General features: G+C 45.7%; 8 protein-coding genes across 8 annotated transcripts; 5 read left to right on the top strand and 3 right to left on the bottom strand.

Moving 5' to 3' along the window:
- Positions 1-1227: 1227 nt before the first annotated feature.
- Positions 1228-2371, top strand: LAJ45_10820 (uncharacterized protein; the record flags this gene model as incomplete). Its single annotated transcript, XM_046120335.1, has 4 exons — positions 1228-1361; positions 1419-1605; positions 1659-2136; positions 2205-2371. The coding sequence occupies 4 exons, from the start codon at positions 1228-1230 to the stop codon at positions 2369-2371; spliced, it is 966 nt and encodes a 321-aa protein (XP_045966460.1).
- Positions 2372-3403: 1032 nt separating this feature from the next.
- LAJ45_10819 (uncharacterized protein) lies at positions 3404-5620 on the bottom strand (the record flags this gene model as incomplete). The annotated part of the gene is made up of 4 exons (XM_046120334.1): positions 3404-4574; positions 4638-4758; positions 4822-4895; positions 5058-5620. The coding sequence occupies 4 exons, from the start codon at positions 5618-5620 to the stop codon at positions 3404-3406; spliced, it is 1929 nt and encodes a 642-aa protein (XP_045966459.1).
- A 723-nt stretch (positions 5621-6343) lies between these two features.
- Positions 6344-6750, top strand: LAJ45_10818 (uncharacterized protein; the record flags this gene model as incomplete). The annotated part of the gene is made up of 3 exons (XM_046120333.1): positions 6344-6424; positions 6487-6558; positions 6637-6750. 3 exons carry the CDS (start codon positions 6344-6346, stop codon positions 6748-6750), a joined length of 267 nt encoding a protein of 88 aa, XP_045966458.1.
- Positions 6751-7574: 824 nt separating this feature from the next.
- Positions 7575-9882, bottom strand: LAJ45_10817 (uncharacterized protein; the record flags this gene model as incomplete). The annotated part of the gene is made up of 3 exons (XM_046120332.1): positions 7575-7901; positions 7957-9547; positions 9677-9882. The coding sequence occupies 3 exons, from the start codon at positions 9880-9882 to the stop codon at positions 7575-7577; spliced, it is 2124 nt and encodes a 707-aa protein (XP_045966457.1).
- A 1340-nt stretch (positions 9883-11222) lies between these two features.
- Positions 11223-11605, top strand: LAJ45_10816 (uncharacterized protein; the record flags this gene model as incomplete). Its single annotated transcript, XM_046120331.1, has 2 exons — positions 11223-11303; positions 11375-11605. 2 exons carry the CDS (start codon positions 11223-11225, stop codon positions 11603-11605), a joined length of 312 nt encoding a protein of 103 aa, XP_045966456.1.
- Positions 11606-12532: 927 nt separating this feature from the next.
- On the top strand, positions 12533-13266 carry LAJ45_10815 (uncharacterized protein; the record flags this gene model as incomplete). The annotated part of the gene is made up of 5 exons (XM_046120330.1): positions 12533-12547; positions 12745-12750; positions 12820-12894; positions 13023-13102; positions 13239-13266. The coding sequence occupies 5 exons, from the start codon at positions 12533-12535 to the stop codon at positions 13264-13266; spliced, it is 204 nt and encodes a 67-aa protein (XP_045966455.1).
- Positions 13267-13391: 125 nt separating this feature from the next.
- Positions 13392-15450, top strand: LAJ45_10814 (uncharacterized protein; the record flags this gene model as incomplete). Its single annotated transcript, XM_046120329.1, has 5 exons — positions 13392-13481; positions 13544-13565; positions 13629-14343; positions 14394-15262; positions 15317-15450. The coding sequence occupies 5 exons, from the start codon at positions 13392-13394 to the stop codon at positions 15448-15450; spliced, it is 1830 nt and encodes a 609-aa protein (XP_045966454.1).
- A 618-nt stretch (positions 15451-16068) lies between these two features.
- Positions 16069-18476, bottom strand: LAJ45_10813 (uncharacterized protein; the record flags this gene model as incomplete). The annotated part of the gene is made up of 5 exons (XM_046120328.1): positions 16069-16536; positions 16713-16875; positions 16935-17672; positions 17744-18298; positions 18352-18476. The coding sequence occupies 5 exons, from the start codon at positions 18474-18476 to the stop codon at positions 16069-16071; spliced, it is 2049 nt and encodes a 682-aa protein (XP_045966453.1).
- Positions 18477-22766: the final 4290 nt, after the last annotated feature.

Here is a 22766-nt window from a genome sequence, read left to right as displayed (position 1 = left end):
TATGAAATACATACTCTGACTACACTGCTGATCGACGATGGCCGGCTAGCAGTATCCTTTGCAATTTGATGAAGATCATTGGTATGTACAGGCTAGGACTATCCATTATTTGTGGTGCAGTCGACAAATCAGCCACACCTTCTACCCTCTCTCGAGAACCGAAATAACCAAGCCACTGATTGGATGATGGATCGCCCTAGAACCTTGTGCATATCCGTGGGGGTCTTCAGTTAACTGAGAGCTCTGCTTTCTTTTATTTTCTTTCAAGAGTGTTCTGGGCATGCGGAATTAGACACATGTATAGCTAGATGCAAAACACAATTAACCCGAGCAGAGCAGCGGGCAAGCAGGGCATAGAAACTCACAGTATTCGCAATGTATGCAATAGGCTCCCGGTACCTGAAACATACATGTACCAAACGTTCTGGAAGGCTGAGATATAGTATGTACCTGTGGTTGCCTAGCCTGATTGAGCACGCTTTATTTCGACGTCTTGTGCGGTTTATGGCAAGCTAAACCTATCTGGGTACGTATAATAATTACGGACGCTTTTGATCGATTAATTAAGCCAGCATTCTTCATATGATTGTTCAGGTTTGTTCACCAATAATCCTACGATAGTCATTCTAAATGTATCTCTACATACTCTAAACACTAAATGCGCCCAGCCGTTATAATAGTCTCCAAAAATGCCACGTACAGGTACCACGATGAGCATACCATCGAAAACCCGAAGCTCTACCAGCTTTGAGTATTGACCGGCGTATTTTCGGATATATCTAAAACTTTATTTACCTCAAAAATGTCGGATGAAAGCCACCTCGGTGCTGTTATGCCACAAGCGTCCGAGAAGACTGAGCCGCGATAACGTCACCAGGACATATCGTGAGAAATCCCCGGCTTAAAGCCGTCCTTCATCCTGGCCACATCTCTTCTCTCTCCTCTTTTGGTTGTGCCCCGCCGTTAAAAGATCAGATGCCCCCGCAATGGCGTTGTTTCAATGGGCAACCGTTCGGGGATGACTTAGACCGAGGCGGCTAATGTCACAAATGGCCCGCGGTTATATCAACGTCGTTGAATACCCCACGTAGTGATTCAAAGTACATATTAGAATACAATTGAAGTGAGTTGATGTCAGTTTTCTATCGTATCCTACGTCCTTCGATCTCTCTGCCTCAAAGGTCATTATTTCAACTTCAAAGAACCAGAACTTTTACACAAACAGTCATGTCGCTCGGAAAGACTGCCACCTTGAACACGGGAGCAAAGATCCCTTTGGTTGGTTTGGGAACTTGGCTCTCAAAGCCAAATGAAGTTGAGCAAGCTGTTGAAATTGCTTTGAGGGCTGGGTACCGTCATATGTAAGGAACCAGCAGTTCTATCTATCTTATATATGGTTTCTGATGGTTGCCTCTTAGTGATGCCGCTGCCATCTACAACAACGAGGAGGAAGTTGGTCGAGGAATTAAGAAATCCGGTGTCCCCCGGTCCGAGTTCTTCTTGACAAGCAAGCTATGGAACCACAAGCGCGCGCCAGAGGATGTAGAAAGCGCTCTTGACCAGACATTGAAGGAGCTCCAAACAGACTATCTAGACCTCTACCTTGTAAGCCAAAAGTAGCCTATATTCAAACCCATGAAACTAATCATCTGTTATAGATCCACTGGCCGATTGTCTTCAAATCCGGCGACGAGCAGTTCCCCCACACCGAAACCGGAGAGTTTGCACTAGGCAATGTCCCCATCGCAGACACCTGGGCAGCTATGGAGAAGCTCCTCGACACCGGCAAAGTCAAGGCCATCGGAGTCTCAAACTTCAACATCCGCCGCCTCACTGAACTCCTCAAGACCGCCAAGGTCGTCCCCGCAGTCAACCAGATCGAAGCACACCCATTCCTCCAACAGCCAAAGCTGAAGGAATTCTTGGATTCGAAGGGCATTCACATCACCGCCTACAGCCCACTCGGAAACAACATTTATGGAAAGGCCAGAGTTATCGATGACGAGGCCGTACAGCAGGTTGCAAAGGAGACTGGCAAAGATACCGCTCAGGTACTTATTGCATGGGCCGTGAAGAGAGGAACCAGTGTTGTCCCCAAGAGTGTGACCAAATCACGTATCGAATCAAACTTCCAACGTTCGTGTCCCTCTCCTGCTTCGTATTTTAATACTTTTTTGAGTGAGTGTAATACTGACATTTCAAAGAATTCGAACTTTCGGACGAGGCATTCGCGAAACTCAATGCATTGGACAAGAACCAGAGATACAACGACCCTGTTGAGTGGGGTTTCGATATGTTTGAGGAGCATGACGAGGCTTATGTTAAGGCTGCTGCCCAAAAATGGGTTGAAGAGAACTGGAAAAAGGAATAGGTGTGATGTGATGTGTATGTAGCTGGCTAGATATCCATTAAGGGCGTAAAGCTCAAAATCCATATGAGATTATTGAGTTTACTAGGCCGTCCATAGGTGACCCAATCACGCATACATATAGTGATCGTTGAATTTTCTGTATCTGGACTACCTCAAATCCTCATGTAAGGGCCAGGTTGGATAATACATGCATGGTACCTGATTGTGAGAATATTCTACTGCATCTCTAGTTCGTCCTGCATTATCTTCCGAATACCTACCCTCTTCAGTTTACTAATCAGCCCCAGCCCCTTGCCTAAAAGGATTCTATATATTTAGGCCTAAACGCATATTTACCTAGCTAGCATACTCTATGTAGTGGAGCGTAACTGTAGGTATGCCCAGCTACTCTAGCTCAGCTACACCTTTATCAGCGCCGAATAACAAGCCCGCCCGAACCGAAAACTAGCGCTCGAATTCGATAGTAATCCACACATGTCGAGGACACTTATCCTCAGGCGTTGATATGCGCATAGGTACGCTGCATACTGTATTTCGGATGAACGGCGGCAACGAATCGAAGTTCGGAATGGCCGCCGTTGGTTACAAGAACCAGGGTATCGTATCATGACGTATATACCCTGGTACAAATCTGGCCATGGAGTGGTGCAGATATGATTCTGAGTGCAGTGTTTTATACTTGATCAACTACCGGCACATGTGGCTCCGTTACAACCTCGCCGGGAATCGAAATAACAAACAACACCTGGTACTCGCCGAGAGAGTATGCATAGAATATCTGACTCGACTACTTCTGGAGATCAAGGCTAGGCTACAACCATGTGTTCGTAAACTTGAAAGAGCCTCTCCAAGAAAAATGTTCTTTCCCCCAGCCCAATCTGGTTCGGGATGATGAGTGTGAATGTGATGATAAGTACATGTATTTTATGCACTGTGTACTAAACTATAAACCGCACTCGAGGCTCTAAGTAACTCCTACAAGATGATAAGTCCCAATTAATAGCAAAAAGAAAAAGCATCAAAACTACTAGACTATATCTCCCAGCTTTTTCCTCTCCAATCTAATTCCGCATAACTCTTACTTCCACACCACGGTACATCATCTTTTCCGTAAGGCCTGATTGGTAAATCATAAGGCATCCTCAAACCCATAACCTTGGCACTCTTAGAATTATCTATGCTCACATCTGGAGTATCCTTCTTAAACACAGGGATAATCTCAACTTTATCCTCATTGCTGTCTTCAAAGAGCTCCGGGTAAATAAGCACGCCAACCTCGTAACTACTGATCTTGACTTCGCCCTGTCCTGGTCCAAGAAAACCACCGCTCGGATTTTTCAGAGCAGTGCCCCATGCTTGAGTGGAGAGATTCGCCGATGTCAACATGGCCCACTCAACACTCCTACATGTCTGATCGGTGAAACGTATATATGATTTAATATGTGGCGCAGCCCGAGTACGTCCAGAGTGAGTACTATTAGTTTGATTTGTGAGAGAGGGTGACTGCACGAATGATGAGTCCGAAGATGGATCCCAATGACACAAAAAAGGGCGCAGGTATTTGAGTTGTGATTCCTGCGGCTTTGTTTGAATTCTAATATGAATTGCTTGGCCGGAAGCATAACCATTTAGGGAATTGCGGATCTCTTGGGCTGTCGGGAAAATGATCGAGAGCTTAGGTTTTTCCGCCAGTATAGAACCTGATGGTGGCATCGTGATGTTTCTAGCCGCCGATAAAGCTTTGTAAAGAACTGGAGATAGCCAAGTGTCCATCGATCCTAATGTCGCAATAGAGGATACCTGCAATACTATTCTCCCTTTGTCGCCATCTTTGTCATGGAGGTTATTACTCAATGGAATATTACTCAGAGCTCTTTTCAGACCCATCCATCCCCACCGCTCCCCTGCTCCCCGGCCGTTCAATTGATACTTCCCAGGAACACTGGCAACAAATACAGCCCTAACTTCATTAAATGAGTATTTCCCCAGCTTGTCGTATAGACTACCAACACGACTTTTACCATACGCTCTGAGGTATGCCAGCAGGCCGTTCTTGAACGACTCTCCAATCGGCCTTGGTTTTGGTACTGAGACATCTAACGGGTTTTGAATTGATATGAGTGGCAGGAGTGGTGAGCGCCATACTGCTTGTGTCATATTCGTCCAGTCAAACTCAATCATATTTGAGGTATGAATAATAACCCTTAAGATATTACCGGTGAGTCACACGAAAATTCTTGACCATTATAAAATATTTAACACTCACTGTGCAAGTTGGTCATGTCGGAACAAAATGATCATCTTTGTGTGGTGGGTTCCAAAAGGCTCTGGCGTATAGGCGGAGATAATTTTAGCATTACGATATCTACTAGCCTGTTCCTGCATTGCTATTAGTTGAATGAGTTAACGGCTCTATTCGTACCCACAAACCTCGAGCCTGATTCGATTACCGTCTTGTTTCCGCCAGCTCCCATGAACAATTTTGACATCTACGATATCTTTTATATCCGGGTCAAACTGATTCCTAAGACACGCAAGAAATCATTAGCTAAAATAATAATCAGAAATCTGTTATTACTATTCCAGTTGTAAAGCAGTATATCGGCATACGCAGCTCCTAACATATCAAACCGGCAATCACCCATCTCTATAAATGAGATTTTCAAGAGAGATAGCGAAATCTTACATCACCCAATCGACATCAATCAGAAAGTTGAATATCCATGCCTCCTTAATCATAACATCACCTAGGATGTCATGAATGCTAATAGCATCGACATTATCGGAGTCCGGGAGGTCTCTAATCCATGTCAACTGAAAAGGAGATGCCAATCGTTTTGTTTGGCCCTGCCCAGTCATAAATCCATTATTTACTTTCTTTTCATGGGATTCTGGCTTCAATCTCTCTTCCTCTTGCTTCTGCTCGTGATCAACATGAGCGTTTATAATAGAACCATCGGGGGGCGCCTGTTCTTCGCAAGTAAGGTCGATGGTATCTACGTGCTTTATTGTTTGATTTTGTCTATCTTTAAGGTATGCCCTCACGAAGATATCACCGTTAGTCTCATCGATTGCCGGAACCTGCAAAGCCATTGAAGAAGGCTCTCGGCGGAGAGGTGGAGGTGATATAGCCCGATCAAGCGATGTGAGACCTCCGTTATTATTTATGTTATCCATCCGCTGTCGTTTGACTTGTGGTTCGGGGGTGTCCGAGGCTAAGGGGCGCTTTCCCGATGGTTGTGTAGCCATTTCGAAATCTCTCCGGGAGATTTTTTGTTGAATGAGGTCGAAGGTTTGGCGATGTTCTTGCCATGTTTGCGACGGATCTCACTATGAATGCTCAGTAGTACGTGGGGGTTGAGCTCTGGGAGACGCGTTAAGCATTTTAGATGGACAAAAATGAATATGTATAGATGCTGTAGGGCTCAGTCGCTTCAGACAAATGAATATCTACTGTTCTACATGAAGAGCTTTTTCTACGTGTTTACTGAGAAATAATACATAGCATAATATTGTCCTCACATACTATCACTCGATTCACTCTACACAACCTTGAAGGTTTTCCTGAAAAAGGTGTAGAATAGGCTGTATCGTTATTAATGTGATAAACCCTAGCTTCACTCGAGCCATGTGATGGAATGTGTTGGCTTGAGGGCACAGATGTTCCGGGCTTCGTACCGGCTGTGTTAGAAGGTTTCGATCACTTTAAAAATCAGGATGTGTTGTATGTACTCTATGTAGTTACATAGTTGCAAAGTAACAAGGTGAAGGACGTTTAAGAGTAGCAGACATGCATATGTCAAGCTCTGACCCTTAGCTCTTAACACTTAAAACGCCAAGCTAGTATTTACTGCCCCACCCGCAACCCCTCTTCATCCTCATCCTCATCCTCATCCTCATCCCCTACAATCCTGACATCTCCACCACTTACATCCTCCATCACCTCAAAATCACATTACACAAACCATCATCATGACTTCCGCCGAATTCGATGCCGCTGTCACCGCGGTCAACAGCTTCAAGAAGATGCCTAGCCAGGATGATGCTCTCCTTGTCTGTACTCCCGCGTCTCTGACTGATAATGAGTTTGCTAGCTAACCTGAAACTCTCTACAGTTCTACGCCTACTTTAAGACTGCTAAGTTCGGAAAGCCCACTGACGGTCGCCCCGGACTGTTTGACATGAAGGTTGACTAGCTCCTTATTCTTCTCGACTCCGGAAAAGAAAGAGAAAATAGTAAGCATACTAAATTATCAAATAAATAGGGCCGCTACAAGTACGATGCTTGGGCTAAGGCAGCCGACGAACTTTCCCCAGAGGAGGCCCAAAAGAAGTACATCGAACTTTACGAGAGCAAGAAAGCCGATTACGAGAACTAGACACGCGTGGTTGTAATGGTCTGTTAGCTTGTGGAAATTGGGTAGTCTAATAAACTGCATATACCATCTGCCCAGTTTATTTGGTTTAAATGAGCCAATAATTTTTCTTCTAGTTTAAATTCATGATAAAGTGTCACCAGTTGAATTGTACTAGTCGCATCTTAATACCTGTAGGAGAAGCAATGACCTCGTCTAGTGGCCCTACTTATATGAATGCCGGCCAAGCATCAAAGGGAGATATAAGTGCACTTTTGAATTCCCGCCAGCCATATATTCAAATCTTGCCAAGCTGTGGAAATCAAATGGGACAGCAGATTTCGATACACCACCGCGTTCCTATTTCACTCCACGCCGATAAAGAAAAAACCAAATCACAGCCAGAATGAGATGAAAATTCCAAAAAAAAAAAAGAGAAATGAAAAAAGAACATAAACATAAAATCTCATAAGAATTCTAGATAGAGCAGATCGTTTTTTTCAACTTGAAAATACATGCAGAACATAAGAAATTGGACAAAAGAAAAAAGAAAAGGGAGAAAAATAATAATAACAAGTATCGGAAAATTTTGTGAGACAAATAGTTGGGTTTGCCTCACAAAATACTGTAGTCTAGTAGACCAAACAATTCATCTGATAAGATTTTTCAAAGACCCTCAATTTTCAACAGCGAAATAGAAGAAGGAAACCAAAAGAACCTGCCATTTCCCACACATCAACTCACCACTAATTACCGGTAATAGAAGCCGCTCCTCCATACACCTTTTTCCTCTGCATACCTAACCCTCTCCCCCATTAACCTAGTCATCTCTATCAATAACCTACCGCCTAGTCGGCTTTGGTCCCTGTATTTCCACCGAGCAAGCCCTCCTTTCCATCCAGTTTGAAAAACCCACCAGCTCCTCGTCTCCTCATCAAACCCTTCCCATACACAGCTGCCACAACGATGAAAACAATGCCACCAAAGGTGCTGAGTACAGGGTGGCGTCCGAAGCCAGCACGCAGCCTGTAGAACACGCTGTAAAGGCGATTGGTAGAAGACTTGCTTTGGATCTTGGGGGGATCGGCGATGACAGCCTTGAGCGTATCGAGGATGGCTGAGCGAGAAGGACGGATTGGCGCGCCATCGAGCGTGATATCCCAGTACCTCTTGGTCTGTTTGGATGAGTTAGTACGATATAGTTTAAAATAATAACGGGGGGATGCTCACGTCTTCATCATTAATGATGATTCTCTCTCCAACTTCGTTGACATTAACGCCGTAGGTACTGCGCACCCATCGTTCCCAGAAGACGCCATCTACCCATGCAAAACCCACCTCCTTCTTCTTCTCTACGTTGATGCGCATATTCTTTGCCGCTCTCAGCGCTCGCTCGTCATCGCGGTCCTCGGCCTCTTCTATGCGCAGCTGCTTCCGGTCTCGGAGTTCCTGCTTCTCGTTCTTCTCCTCCATCTGGCGCTGGTCCATGAACTCCATAGCAGCCTTCTTGAGCTCGGCCTTGGCGGTTCCAAAGTCATTGGGGCGGTTACGCGATAATATCCCGAGAACGACGGTCTTACCGTGCATGATCTCGTGAGAATTGGCAGCAGAGAGTTCCGGAACAATTGGAAGCCATACAGACTTCATCCAGTCGAGGACTTTGTTCGTATCGCGCATATCCTTAGGGGATAGCGCAAGATAGTAGCTTGGTTTTCCATCACGGACAACGATGAGGCGGGGCCATGTAGTTACGCGGAACCGCTTTGCCATTAGATCGCTGCTGGTCTTGAGTAATGGGGCGTGTCCGATAAGGGGAAGAGTGATCCTCTCCAAGGCTGCGAAGTCTTCGCTGGTGGTGGCCTGGTCATAGAAATAGATAAATGCAACCTCCATACCGGCCTTTTCCATCTCCTCAAATTCCACAAGATCAACCTCATTCACCCCGGAATTGACAGCTTTCCGCGCATATGCAACAAGATCACCGAGGCCACGGAGGCCATCATATTCAACGCGCTCGCCGCCCTGAAAGAACAAGATGGTTGGGTATCCCCGGAGATTAACATCCCTACAGAGGCGCTTCTCGACCTCGCAGTTGACTTCACCGATGTTCAGGGACCCCTTCATTTCGCGGCCAAGCTCGGACCAGGCGGGTGCCATTGCTTGACAGTGCCCACACCAGGGCGCATAGAATTTGATGAACCAAGGATCACGGGTGGTGGTGACAAGACGTAGGAACGCTTCGGCATCGAGGTTCATGCTCTCTCCGAGAAGATTTGCAGTCTGCTTTGGTGGTGAAGGACGGGGAGACTGGACTTTGGTCGCCTTTTCCGCCGTAGCATCCGCTTCAGTCTCCTGCGCCTCTGTCTTGCCAACCTCGCCCTCCTTCTCCTCTTTCTTGGGGGTTTCCTCCTCCGAGTCGTCAGGAACTTTCGGGAGGGTGATGGTTTTTGGTCTACTTCCAGGTTTGATTTCTTCCAGGTATGTCTCCACAAACTCACTCAGGCTCGATAGGTCGCGGGTAGTCTTCTTGAACTGGTCAATAAGTTTTCCGTCCTTGTACAAATTAAACGTAGGGTATCCATGAATATTTAGTTTCTCGTCCACACAAATATCTCCGTAGGCATTGCAGTTTAGGTTGGCAAAATGGAAGTCATAATTTTCGGTGAATGAAGGTGATGCAGACTGAGATTTAAACTCGGCACCGGGAGGTGGGAGAGCTGTGCTGTCGAGCGTTGATGTAGAATAGAACTCATGGAGAGTTTTCCAGGTAGGCGCGATGGCAATGCAATGGCCGCATGTAGGGGAATAATGTTTTACGAACCTAGGGTAGGTCAAGGTCAGTCTCGGTCGATGAATTAACTCGCTCTTGATATTCCATTAGATAATCCCTTTATCGGCCGTCTCGACTCGCACCATTTTTGCCTCGGAATCTATCGGGGAGGATGCTTACCAGTAGCCCTTTGCTATCTTGTCGTAAAAGTTCGTGCCGGTAAGCTCGGGAAGCTCTGGCGCTTTCACATCCCTCGCCGGCGAAGTTGTTTTCGATAGAGTATCGGCTTGAACTGGTGGTGGTAGAGGAAGAGGATTCGGATCTGCGGAGACCAGAGAAGATAGTCCGAAGGCCAGAAGCCCCAGCGATAGAGATACGAGACGCATTGTTGGGTCAAGATGGGCGGGGGGTGTGGGGTGTGGAGGGGGGAGAGGATTGTGGACAATCGGAGTCCGGGTGTTTGTGGGAATCGTTCACACACTCTCTCTCACTTCACTATCCTCAGTAGGGGTATCTACTGTATGTTCTGGCAGTGTGTATCTTGTTCACCTCATAGGGGGGTTAAGGTTAAGGGAGCGTTGTGCGAGCGAGGGAATCGAGACAGTTGTTGACAGGGGATGTACGAAAAGCGAAAAGCGGCAAAAAGGAGGCTCAAGGGGACACCAAGTGACCAGCGGTTACCAACCACCCAAACCCAAAGAGGAAGACATGATGGACGCTTTTGTCGCGAATGTTAACGTTAATGATGATAGCTCTTGGTGTTTCTTTGTTTCCTTTATCTCTCTCTCTCTCCATCACATCCCTCTTCCTCCCACTGTCTCTCTGGGGGTTGTCTTTCTACTCTTCCAAAATACTCCTCCCCATAATTTTTCGGTAATAGCTGTCCATCTCACTGCCACCACTCACTGTCACTCACTCACTTCCATCCACCTTCCTTCATAAGGTTAGAGGCTTAGCTACGAAGCCAAGTGATTCTATAACCCCCTCAGCTGTCTCACCTTTATTCTGTCCTTATCAATGATTCAAGACTTCCGAGTTCTTTAGAGTGACTATATGTACTCTGGAGTATTTAGGTGAGTATGCATCCGGAGCTCTGGGGGCTTTTGTGAGATGGTCTTAGGTCGGTTACTTGTGTGTTATATACATGTATCTATGTGTAGTTTCAACTATTGGGAATATTTCCCGTGATACTTATCACATCAACAGAAGGGGCCATATTTAGTTACTCTAGGCCTTACTCTACTGAGATAGAATACCCTACATGGTATTAATCAATGCCTACTAACTCGCTATGAATAACCGAGGCATATTTTAAATCAGGATAGATGGTCATCTCCGAAGGGCTCAATAATTTATGGGCTTATAGTGCTACCGAAGTTTAGACTGGACTAATCTCAATATTAGTACCATATGTATCTGCCACGAACCCGAAATTCCCATTTCACAAGGCACAATCCCATGACACATCTGCCCGTAGGGGATGACCCCTTCGGGGGTCATAGAAGCTATTATAAAAAATGGAAACACTTAAAATGAGTGGTCCTTGGTATCCCACGTTGCGTTGCTTCGAAACATCACAGTCAACCGTCGATCGCGAGTACGAGTACTTTTTGCGTCTCGTATATTTATATAACTCCCATGCCCAGCCCAAGCCCAAAATTACATAGATACAGACCGTTAGTTACCCTACTCAGAAAGAAAAGGATATCATACCAGCTAGCCAGCAATGCGAGCAAAACGTCCCTCTAAATCCTACAAAATGCTCCCTGTAATCCCCGAGGACAGCAACCCCACCCAAGGCGTGCCGGTATGAAATATGCCAACCAGCCCAATTGCACCTACGGCTTATATCCATACTAACCACAGGCTTGTATGTAGACAAACCGCATGACCGAGGTACTCACAGCCCGTTTGTTGAGCCTCGCGTCGCTGCGAGCTTCGACACCGACGCCAACGGAGGAAAAGGAGTTGGAGCGGAGACAGCGGAATGTGAAGCGCAATTTGGCCAAATTCATGAGGGATGAGCAGAAGTTAGAGGATAGGAGAATGAGAAGGAGAAAGGCGAGGAACATGTGGGAGAGGGCGGGCCTGGGGAGTTGCTGGGTTTGATTTATGAGTCTGAAGCTATACGATACGGGAGGACTTTTGGCAAACTGTTAAATTGAAAAAAAATCGGCTGATCATACCTTAAACCTTGATTGAACGATAATCACATCTGATAATACATATTTCGAGTGATATCCCATGTATGTGACAATATTCCATCACTCTTAACCCTTCGTTTGCCTTTGATCTACAAGTCTACGTTTCTTTCATTGATTTACATCCATCGGATTGAGCCACAGCTAGCACAAGATTACTACATGTAAAGTTTAAAATCTCTGTCTGCAGCAGAGAAATTAACAGACAGACTGCAAATCGAATGTTTTATTGGTGCTCCAAACTCCCAGGCCAAACATAGCTGCATCTATCCATGGTCCGGTTTCGTTCTCATCTGATATAGAGCCTTGCTACTTGCGGGAATTCCGTGATGCATCACTCCGGTGCCACCACCACCATGGAAATTTGGTTGGGTTCATTTACCCATCGCAGGTGCTGCAATCAACACGTTGAGTTATGCTCTTCAAACTACAAATAGCGGCGAACTAATGCTTAATGACAAAAGCTTAAAGCTAAGAGGACCCAGGGACTGAAATAGCTATGCCGGCTGCAACACTATATAATAATAATGCATTTTATATTTATGTTCCTTTCCAAAGAATTCCAACCTCTGCGCCAAAGACTGAGGGTCGGGGCATACCAGTTTGTTCCGGTGCTGGTGACTTTCTTGAGCAAATACATAGCATGAGGGGATATGTGGGTGTGGGGGCCTGCGAATGGTCGAACCACCGCTTCAACAGGGAGACCACAGCCTAAATGATGATGCTCTAAATCAATTAGAAAACCCTGAAACGTGTTATGTCGGCTTCAAAAAAAAGAGAGAGAAAATACACCTCTTGCTCTTGATCAATTGGAGCTGTGTGTTGGATTGAAAAGATGAAGCGCGACAAAGTTTGAGTGCATCACGTTTTATGATGCACAACCCATATTATAGTGAGTTCCTCCCAGGGGTAACAATCGCAACGTGTTGCGAGAAAAAAAATCAAATCCCTGCCAAGTCCAAGATCTACCTTTCCGGTAAGCGGGGAATTCATAGAAAGACGTCGAAGTCTCACATAGAACCCCTCTAATCCAGTGTTTTTTCATAGTCGACTGTAAGTCTTCTAGCCCTCAAAACTTCTTACTCTTCTACTCGTTCGAACGCCTCGCTCATCACAAGCAAGGACTGTCGACTGTCGACTCCACAGCAATTCGCCAGTCCTCATCTCGGTGCATGCACAGCTCTAAGAAACCAGCTGGTTTGTGCTGTGAAGGGATCTCATAAGGGGAGGGAAACATTTCAAAAAAATATTTCGGCGCCATTGAGAAGAAGGTGAAAGAGATATTATATATCCAAAAACTGTTAAATAGCGCTATACTAGTATAGTCAACCGCCAGACTTAGACCTTTGCTCTTGTCGTTTTATCCCGCTTTGCTGTTCGTGATCCTCAACGCTTACTACTGCGGGTATGTACCTACATTTGGTTTTCCCATTTATTCGTATTTTCTATGTTTGATCAATCCACTTCCCTTCCCCTGGTCTTTCATAGTTATATGAGGCGGTTGTCACTAGCTTTTTACGACTCTAATCCTTAAGTGCCAGCAATCGAACTACGACCGTTGTCATTTGATTTTTTTTTTTTTTTTTTTTTTTTTTTTTTTTTTTTTCCCGTGTGTCATCCAACCAGTCAACTCAACCACACCCTTAGATCCTGCTCGCCACTTTCCCCAGCTTTATTCAAATTAAGACGTCAAGATGGTTCATATTGGGAAGAAGCTTCAGGAAAAGCATAAGGATGGGAAACCAACGTTCTCATTCGAATACTTTGTGCCCAAGACTGCACAGGTTCGCGTTACCCCGCTATAATCGAATGCTGAGTCAATTCTTGCTAACAAAAAGTAACTTAGGGTGTTCAAAATCTTTATGACCGTACGCTTACACTGGAGCGTTTCTCGTTTTTGCAGTCAGTTGATAGCTGATAATTGAAAATAGGTATGGACCGCATGAATGCCCTGGGACCGCAATTCATCGATGTCACATGGAACGCTGGCGGTCGTCTGTCAAATTTGACCTGTGAAATGGTCAATGTGGCACAATCCGTCTACGGAATTGAGACCTGCATGCATCTTACTTGTACCGGAATGCCTAGATCGAAAGTCGATAATGCGCTTAAGGAAGCCTACAAATCTGGCTGCACAAATATTCTCGCCCTTCGTGGCGATCCCCCGAGAGAGAATGAGAAGTGGGAGGCGGATCCTCACGGGTTCCATTACGCAAAGGATCTTGTCAAATACATTAAGCAAAACTACGGTGACCACTTCGACATCCATGTTGCTGGTTATCCGGAGGGCTGTGAGGACCAGGAAGACGTTGACTTACTCATCCAGCATTTGAAGGAGAAAGTCGACGCTGGCGCAAGCTCAATCATTACGCAGATGTTCTACGACGTCGATATTTTTTTGGATTGGGTTAAGAAATGTAGGGCTGTCGGTATCACAGTACCCATTATCCCGGGAATTATGCCAATTCACACATACGCTGCTTTCATGAGAAGAGCTACATGGACAAAATGCCATATTCCCGAAAAATGGACTGAGCTCTTGGAGCCTGTCAAGAGTGATGATGTTGCGGTTCGTGACATCGGTAGAGATCTTGTTGTTGAAATGTGTAGGAAGATTATAGACGCTGGAATTTTGCATTTGCACTTGTATGGCTCCCGTATCAAGGCTCGGCTTTGCGGTTATTGACATATGACAGTTATACCATGAATTTGGCCACTGCGACACGTATGTGCCTCGAGAGCCTTGGGCTTATCCCCTCACTGGAAGAGCGAACTAAAGCTCTTCCTTTCCGTCCCTCCCTTGGACTCAGACGCGACAAAGAAAATGTGCGGCCCATCTTTTGGAAGAACCGTCACCACTCGTATGTTCAGCGCACTCAAGAGTGGGACGAGTTCCCTAACGGTCGTTGGGGTGATTCCCGTTCACCCGCTTTTGGAGAGCTAGATGCGTATGGTATCGGCCTCCGCGGTAGCAATGATTCGAACATCAAGATTTACGGACACCCCAAGACAGTACGGGATGTGGGTAAACTTATTGCTCGATACATCTCTGGCGATCTCCCATCTCTGCCATGGTCAGAAGGAAAGATTAACTCAGAAGCTGATTCCATCTCTAAAGAGCTTGTGGACTTGAATAGTCGTGGATTCTTGACTATCAACTCCCAGCCTGCTGTTAACGGAGTCAAGTCAACCCACCCCACCTACGGCTGGGGCCCTAAGAATGGATACGTTTACCAAAAATCTTATCTAGAGCTTCTGGTAACCCCTGAGCTTCTCGCAGAATTAATCACACGAATTGAAAGAGATTCAAACCTTTCATACCACGCTGTCGACAAGACTGGCTCACTGAAGACGAACAGCATGGAGGGACCGAATGCGGTCACTTGGGGTGTATTCCCAGGAAAGGAAATCATTCAACCCACTGTTGTAGAAACAGTTTCATTCTTAGCATGGAAGGATGAGGCATACAGACTTGGAGAGGACTGGGCGCACTGTTATGAGAATAACAGTGTGAGTAGGCACTTGATCCAAGGAATCATGGACTCATGGTGGCTTTTGAATATTGGTCAGTTTAATTTTCTAAATATTTCCTAGTAAGCTGGATGCTGACTTGATATAGTGGACAATGATTTTCACGAGTCTACAAGGATTTATAGACTTTTTGATGGCTTATCGGTCGATGGCCTTGATAACACTCTCGATGATGAACTCGTTGAGAAGTTGGCTGCTGCCACTGTTGCCGCAGTCGCCTAGGAAACAGCCCTAACCCCCAAAACTTAATTAAAGATGATAGAAGGGAGGGAGAAGAGATTGAAGTTGGTTTTTTGTTTGGCAGGTTTTCAATTGTATCTTCATTTTCACCGGGTTGCAAAAACGGGTTGTGAGGTAGAGCCAAACTTCAACATGTTTGGTTTTTAGGTGCATTCAAGGCGTTTTTTATTCAACATTTGGATTTTGGATGGCAGGAAAGGGGTATCATGGATGGAGTTCTGTTTGGATTTCAACACGCGCAATAGATACGATAAAAGTAGTTGGTGGCGTAGTTGAATAGTGGTCTTATATAAAAAGAAACTCACGGAAAAGGAATCAATCACGAGATGCCATGGGCCGTGTAGAAGGTACAGCTCATTGGTGTTATCGTCTTCGCTGTGTGAGCCCAGCGTGTGGTACAGACGCTTTGCGATGCCGAGTGACATTTCGTGTCATCACTTTATTGTATGTGATGGTGAAAAATATTCATGAAGGTCATTGATTATAAGTATTTCCAGGTGTTGTTCGTGCATCCTATAGCTTCCGAGCAGCAAATTCCCACTAGCACCACCCCCACCCCCACTCCCGACCCGAATCCGGTTTCATTTATCTGCATGTGAATTACAGTATCGTATCTCTAGCCGACGCATTACCAGCATAATGCTGGTACGGAACTGGCGTTAAAACATCCCGACCGCTGAACGAGCAATGCCCGACTACCCCATCCCTCCCCACAACCCCCCAGAGTAACGGTTCGGTCGATATTGAGGTCTCGTCTGGGTTTGGATGACAGGCAGCACTGATGGCAGCACTGCAGCTTCCCACTAATGGGATTTGACCGTTATACCTCCGGAACCCAATTCCTAGAGCCACGAGAAGCATAAGGGACCCCAATATCAAAACGAACACAACGGCAATGGGGGACCATCCAACTTGCGATGTGAAGCCAGGACCGGGGCCGTTCGCAGCATCAAGGTTATTGATTCGTGCAAGAAATAAGGCCTGCGAGATCAACCAATGCATCGAACCAGATGCTATCATGAGCGGTAAACTGTATTTGTATGGTAACTGGAGGAAGTGAGTTGTTCTCTGCGCACCAATTGGAGAAGTCACTCTGAGAGTCCGCCGTTTGGTGGAGAACCTGTCCCATTCATCACCTAGTAGCATGCATGTGAAAATAGAGTTGTATAGGAGGTATAGAAATGAAAAAATTGCTTGAGGAAGGTTCGCTGTAAGGACACAAGAAATGAGAGCTTTGTAGGCACCTTCGTCCCCCCCCCAAAGATTGGACCCATCAAGGTTTGAACATCGACAGCACCGAGACCCATGCTCCATAACGAAGAAAGATCTCGCGGGGTGCCATTACCACCAAGGGCCTGGAGACCGACCGAAAGGAGCCAAGCAGAAACACTGATAGCCGTTAAGGCACTGAGAATCAATCAGCCTCTAGTATCAAAATATTCCAATACTTCGAATTAAGAACTTACAGAGCATTGCAAATAGCCCATCGACCAATACTAGCTGCTCTAAGCCAGAAGTGTTTACATGGCTTCCATAATTGTATATTCCACTTTCCGTGAGTGGTTCCATCGCTGGTATATTTCCAAATTCCTTTCTTGATATCCTTCTTGGAAACAATGCACATCCCTGCAGTCGTCTTGTCTGGAGACTTAAGAAATGATGAGACTGCATCACCGACAGTGACAAGAGGGTCTTCTTTGCTTTTACAAACCGTATAAAACATGCAGATCGATTTGACAGCGTTGCATATTATTACCGCAACCATGATGTGCATGCTAAACTGTAGACTGCATCTCTCATCCATCCGCTCGCTGAGACAATACTGAACTGTGGAACCGTTCATTTTCCATGAATCGGCTTGATTGATGTAGTTATTAACATCGCAGGGAGGAGGATCAATGTCCTCATATGGATGGTAATCATAGGGGTCATGGTAGAAGGAATTGCAAACCCAAGCGAATGGCTCCCTGACACCATAATTTATGCCACGACTATTATATAGAGGCTCCTCTCCATCCCCGGGGACTACAAGTATAAGATCTCGTCGATTATCTGTAAACTGCCTCCCGTATTCTCGGATGCAGCCCCTATTACTAAGTCTTTCGTACGGAAAGGAAGTATAATCGGGAGTCAGCCTCCCTTCTGACATTACCCTCTGATTGTATTTGTAGGTCGAAGTTGTGGAAAATATAGCCGAATTATACCTACGACCCGAATATCAGATTCAGCGTTTGCCGGCGCCTGTATCGATTATATCCACGTAGACTGGACTCACATGAAATGCAACGGTACAGAACTCATTGCCAGAAGCGACCACAAACAAATCCTGGTAAAGCTGATTTTTCCCAAGTTTCTCACACTCGGGACACCTATATCCAGCCATTTCTTTTTTGCATGGGCTCTATCAACCTCCGCCCGAGTCGGAGCACTTAAGCATTGCATGGTATAATTGCTTGCGCTGAGCATAAGTGTTGACAGAACATTGATTATTAAATGAGCTAATAAGCTCAGGTTCTTTGTCGTATCGCAGCTTCCTTCGTACAAAATTCCGATCCCAGGCTCCGCAGTAGGTTTTTTGGACGCCCAAATTGTGAGGATGGAGTTCGCAAGAAACACCACTGTTGAGGAAATCGCGCACCAGGTACAACCGGTTCGCCATCCTCCAGAGAACAAACCAAGGCGATCAACCAATAGTCGGTGGAAGCGGGTTCTTTCAAACTTAGACTGTGAATGGGTGGGTCGTTGCTCAGGGTCGTCTTCTAGAGGCTCCTGGCTCTGCAGAGAATTGTATTCATATTTCGAGGGTCTCCGACTAAAGCTACTAGTAGTACTATACTCCATAAGTACCAATGAATTTCCTAAATTAGCTAGACCATGTCCTACCTCTGAAATCTGTGGCTAAAGCCCTCCTCCCCTGCTTTTAATGACCTTCCGGGCACTTCTTTTCTGCGTATTTTCTGGGCAGCTAGTGGCATAAGCGGAAAACTTTGCTGATCCTTATCTTCCATGTCTTTGGAATCTGTTTAGAAATGCTAGGCCAAAATCGTTTTTGAAAGCGTATTAAGTATGTAGGTACTTCGAGCGGACTGAAGACCTTTAGATTTTGAAGTGGCGCAACAGGTGCTGAGATGTCTGGTGTCGAATGGATGTAAGTCTGCAGTAGTTATATATGATAGACTCCAGCGCAGCTAGTATGAATGCTTGGTTGAAATGCTTGATTCAACCTGGGCACTGCAGGGGGGGAGGGGGAACTCTCATGCGCCTCAGCCCTTCGATTTTTGAATCGTCCACAAGGGTACATTTCAAAGAGCTAGAGTATTAATTTATTAGACAAAAGATCCCCGGCCCCAGTATAAATTTCTCTCCACTAGCAAGGGAAGGCTCGGGCTCGTGATCATGGGCGCTCGGGAACTGCCTCACTGCAGGCAGATTCAGAGGGTACTCTACATAGGTACTAGTTAAGCAGGGGCTATCTAATTGCCGCTGGGCTCTTCACGGTATTTAGAACAGTGCCGGTTAATGCAAGTGTGAGGCACAATTTATCAAGCCCCCTGACATCGTTTTTAAGCTTCAAGTCAAAACTCGCAGATGATTTGTTCCTCTCCTCCGCCATCAGAATGAAACAGGTATCTACTGTGCTTCTACGATTTTGAATAGTCAAGCTGTTACATTAGGTTAGCGCTTCGACTTAAACAAACGCTAAGTCTACTACTCCACTCTACCTTTCTTTCTTTATTGCATGCATACAAGTCCGCAAGTGAAGTCCTGATCCTTTTAAACCAGGCTACTATTGCATACTATACCATAAGTAAATGCGGCAAGTCCATGGTTTTTATCGACTTTATGGGTCGGATAGAACAATTACATGTGCAGATGTTGGAACGAAAGAGTTTTCTAGGTTCCTTCAAGTTGGCCGACATAAAGTAGATTAATAGGAGCATATGTATTGAACTATTTAGAGATATATATATAGTTGATTGTCAGCCTTACAGGTCAACTCGCTCCACTCCAATTACCCGAGAAGGATTGGCAGATGAAATGATTCACTGATGGAATGGGAGTTGAAGCGAAGGACCTGTTCTGGCTCCTTGAATATAAAATCTGGGTTTGATTAGTGATGAATATGACGTACATGTAGGACGTAAGCGAGTGAGGGTATGTGATTCGTGCGTGTTATGTGCCGCAGTTGCTCAGGGTTAGGTTAAATTATTTCGCCCGGACTTTTGACTTCAGATAGATATTTTTTTTTTTGTTTAATTCATTAATTGCATGCAACTTTACAGTTATGGCAATACCCCTGAACTATCCCTTCTCCTCCGCCTCCTCTCACATGTTTCTGACATAGGAAAACGCCCCCGAACTCTACTTCAGATAGATACTTACATATGTAGTACTCACATATCTCGCGGATACCTGGAAGATTAACTTCTACACGCACATGTATTAATCCGAAGCACCTTCGATGAGAGGGCAGCTTTTTATTCCCTGGTGTTCCATACTATAATGTACCAATCATCATGCTTCTCCTGCGGTTTATCCTATCTCTATTGCTGGTATTTTGTATACTACGCTACTCATAAAATTTTCGGGAATTCGACAGATGATTTTGCCTCCGGATCATATGGAACCTGGGCGGAAGTCCACAAAAGTTGAATGGTAGTTTAGTTCCCGTTTCGAGGTATAAAGGTAGTCAATTTTGTAGAAATAGGGCATTGCGACATCGGTTATGTATGGAATTACTCATGTATAAGGGATGACTCATAGAAGGAACAGGGATTCAGACAAGGCTTAGTGTCAGGGATTATGTAATCAGGGGATCACGTGGTATTAGAATATCTGTATATATAGAGCGCTCAAACACCCACATTGTCGCTGGAACTTCAGCGGCGCAATAGTATCTTCTTCGCACTACAAACACATCCTCCCTCAAGGTCACGTGTTCAAACCACATTCAAGTCATTTTCTCCCACACTACAAACTTCAGGTTATGAGCCCGGGTTTTGCCAAATAAAATCCGCACAACACTCGCCACCTCGCTTAACTCAATTACACTTCATACAACATCATGTCTGACGCTGGAGAATCATCCAAAGCCGTGGAGGTTAAGTCCTCAGACAACACGAGCACCAGTAACATTCGCATCAAGTTTGATGGACTCCCAAAATTAAAGGGACAATCCAACTACCAAACTTGGGCGTCTGCTTGGAGGATTACATTCGATGCAGCAGACTGGTGGGAAGCATTGAGCATCGAAAACCCTACAGAAGATGACACAGATCTCACCAAGACCGAAATCAAAAAGGCCCGAAAACAAATGCACAGCCTTCTCATCGGAGCTGTAGCCGAAGACATACAACCAACAGTCGTCTCCGCCGAAAATGCATACCACGCATGGAAGGCGCTCAAAGACCTCTACGATCGCGTATCACCAAACACGACGATCACACTCCTCAGCCGTGTTCTAGACACGAAGATGCAAGACAACGGAAACTTAACCGAGCATCTCGAGACCTTCAACACGAACTGGAACACTCTCAAGACCAGGTGTCAGAGCGGCGACCACAAACTCGCTCAGGCCCTGCTACCCCTCACCAAATCCAACGAAGCAATGGCAGCATTCCTACTTGCCTCACTGCCGAAGTCGATGAGCAACGTCGTCGATAACATCCAGACCAAACAGGATGTTACATACGAAGATGTACGCCAACGGCTACAAAATCTACAAGAGGAAACCCCTCTCACCGGCAACAACAGGGTACTTCATACCAGGAGTATCCCAACACCAAACGGCAAGGAATGCACCTGGTGTAAGAAACGGAATAACCCGTACCAGGGCCACGAGTACAAGGAGTGTAGAAAGCTCAAAGAACAGAACAAGACAAGGGATTCAAACAGAAGGAGACCAGGCAGAGATAACTCAGCGTCGGTAGTTATCAACGAATCATCCACAACAGTATGCATGGTACGCACCGACACCTCACCTTCTCTGCCCCTTACCTGGATCCTTGATTCTGGAGCTACTTCTCACGTAACACCGTTCAAAGATCAACTCTTCAACATCCGCCCTCACACCAGCACAGTCCGAACAGCCGACGGCACCATCCACGCTGTCACCGGATTGGGAAGCGCTAGTTTCGAATGCTACCTTCCCAATGGAAATAGATCCACCGTTGTCCTCACCGACGTGCTGCTGGTCCCAACCATGGGAAATGTGGGATTGGTCTCAGAAACCGTACTCGACGAAAAGGGGTTTAGAACAGAGTCAGGAGGAGGAAACAAATTGGTAACGAAAGAAAAGAAAGGAATAATTTGGGCGAAATTGGATAAGGGACTTTGGAATGTACAAGTAGTTAGCAATACAGTTCGCTTGACCACTTACTCTGAATGGCATCAAGCACTAGGCCACCCTGCGACACTAGAAAACTTGTACGAAGACATCCATAAGCTACCCCCCAAACCAGAAACATTCCATTGCAGTCAATGCGCACTATCAAAAAGTGTGCACAAGAAACCTGCACCAATTAGTACAAGATCCCAGCGAGCATTCGAACTAATCCACTCTGACCTATCTGGAAAATTCGGCACACAATCGCAAGGAAAAGCCCTGTACTATATGTCCTTCATTGACGACTATACCCGCTTCGCCTGGATATATCTGCTAAAACAGAAAGACGATGCGATAAAAGCCATCAAAGACTACGTCACGAAAATCGAGAAACAGTACAATACAACAATACTGAGATTTAGAACGGACGGTGGTGGTGAATACGTCAACAAGGACACAATGGATTACTTCAACCTACAAGGAATAGTCCACGAACAGACTCCCCCATACACTCCTGAATCAAATGGAGTTGCAGAACGATTCAACAGGACGATAACAACAATGGTCAGGTGCATGATCATGGACCATCCTAAATCGTTATGGGGTGAAGCATACTCAACAGCTGTCTACCTCAAAAATAGGCTACCCCACAGTACGCTAAAGGGAAAGACCCCCTTCGAAGCCCTGAAAGGTTCAAAGCCGAGTATCCAACACCTTCAACCATTCGGAAAGAAATGCTATGTCCACATCCCAGAAAACTCTAGGCCAGCAGGAAGCAAACTAGCACCCCGAGCACATGAAGGAATCATCGTCGGATACTCAGACAGTACCAAACACTACCGCACCTGGATAGGATCACAAAATAGGTTAGTTGTAAGTCGAGATGTCACATTCCCCCCTCCTGAATCAGGGGAAGTCTCCGTGGAACTCGACTACACCCCTATCCTGAAACCAGAAGCGGCACCTGCACCAA

Source organism: Morchella importuna, assembly GCF_003444635.1.
Source record: "Morchella importuna strain M04M26 chromosome Unknown Morimp01GS051, whole genome shotgun sequence".
In the NCBI taxonomy this organism is placed as follows: Eukaryota; Fungi; Ascomycota; class Pezizomycetes; order Pezizales; family Morchellaceae; genus Morchella; species Morchella importuna.
This window is presented reverse-complemented; position numbering and strand designations above follow the sequence as displayed.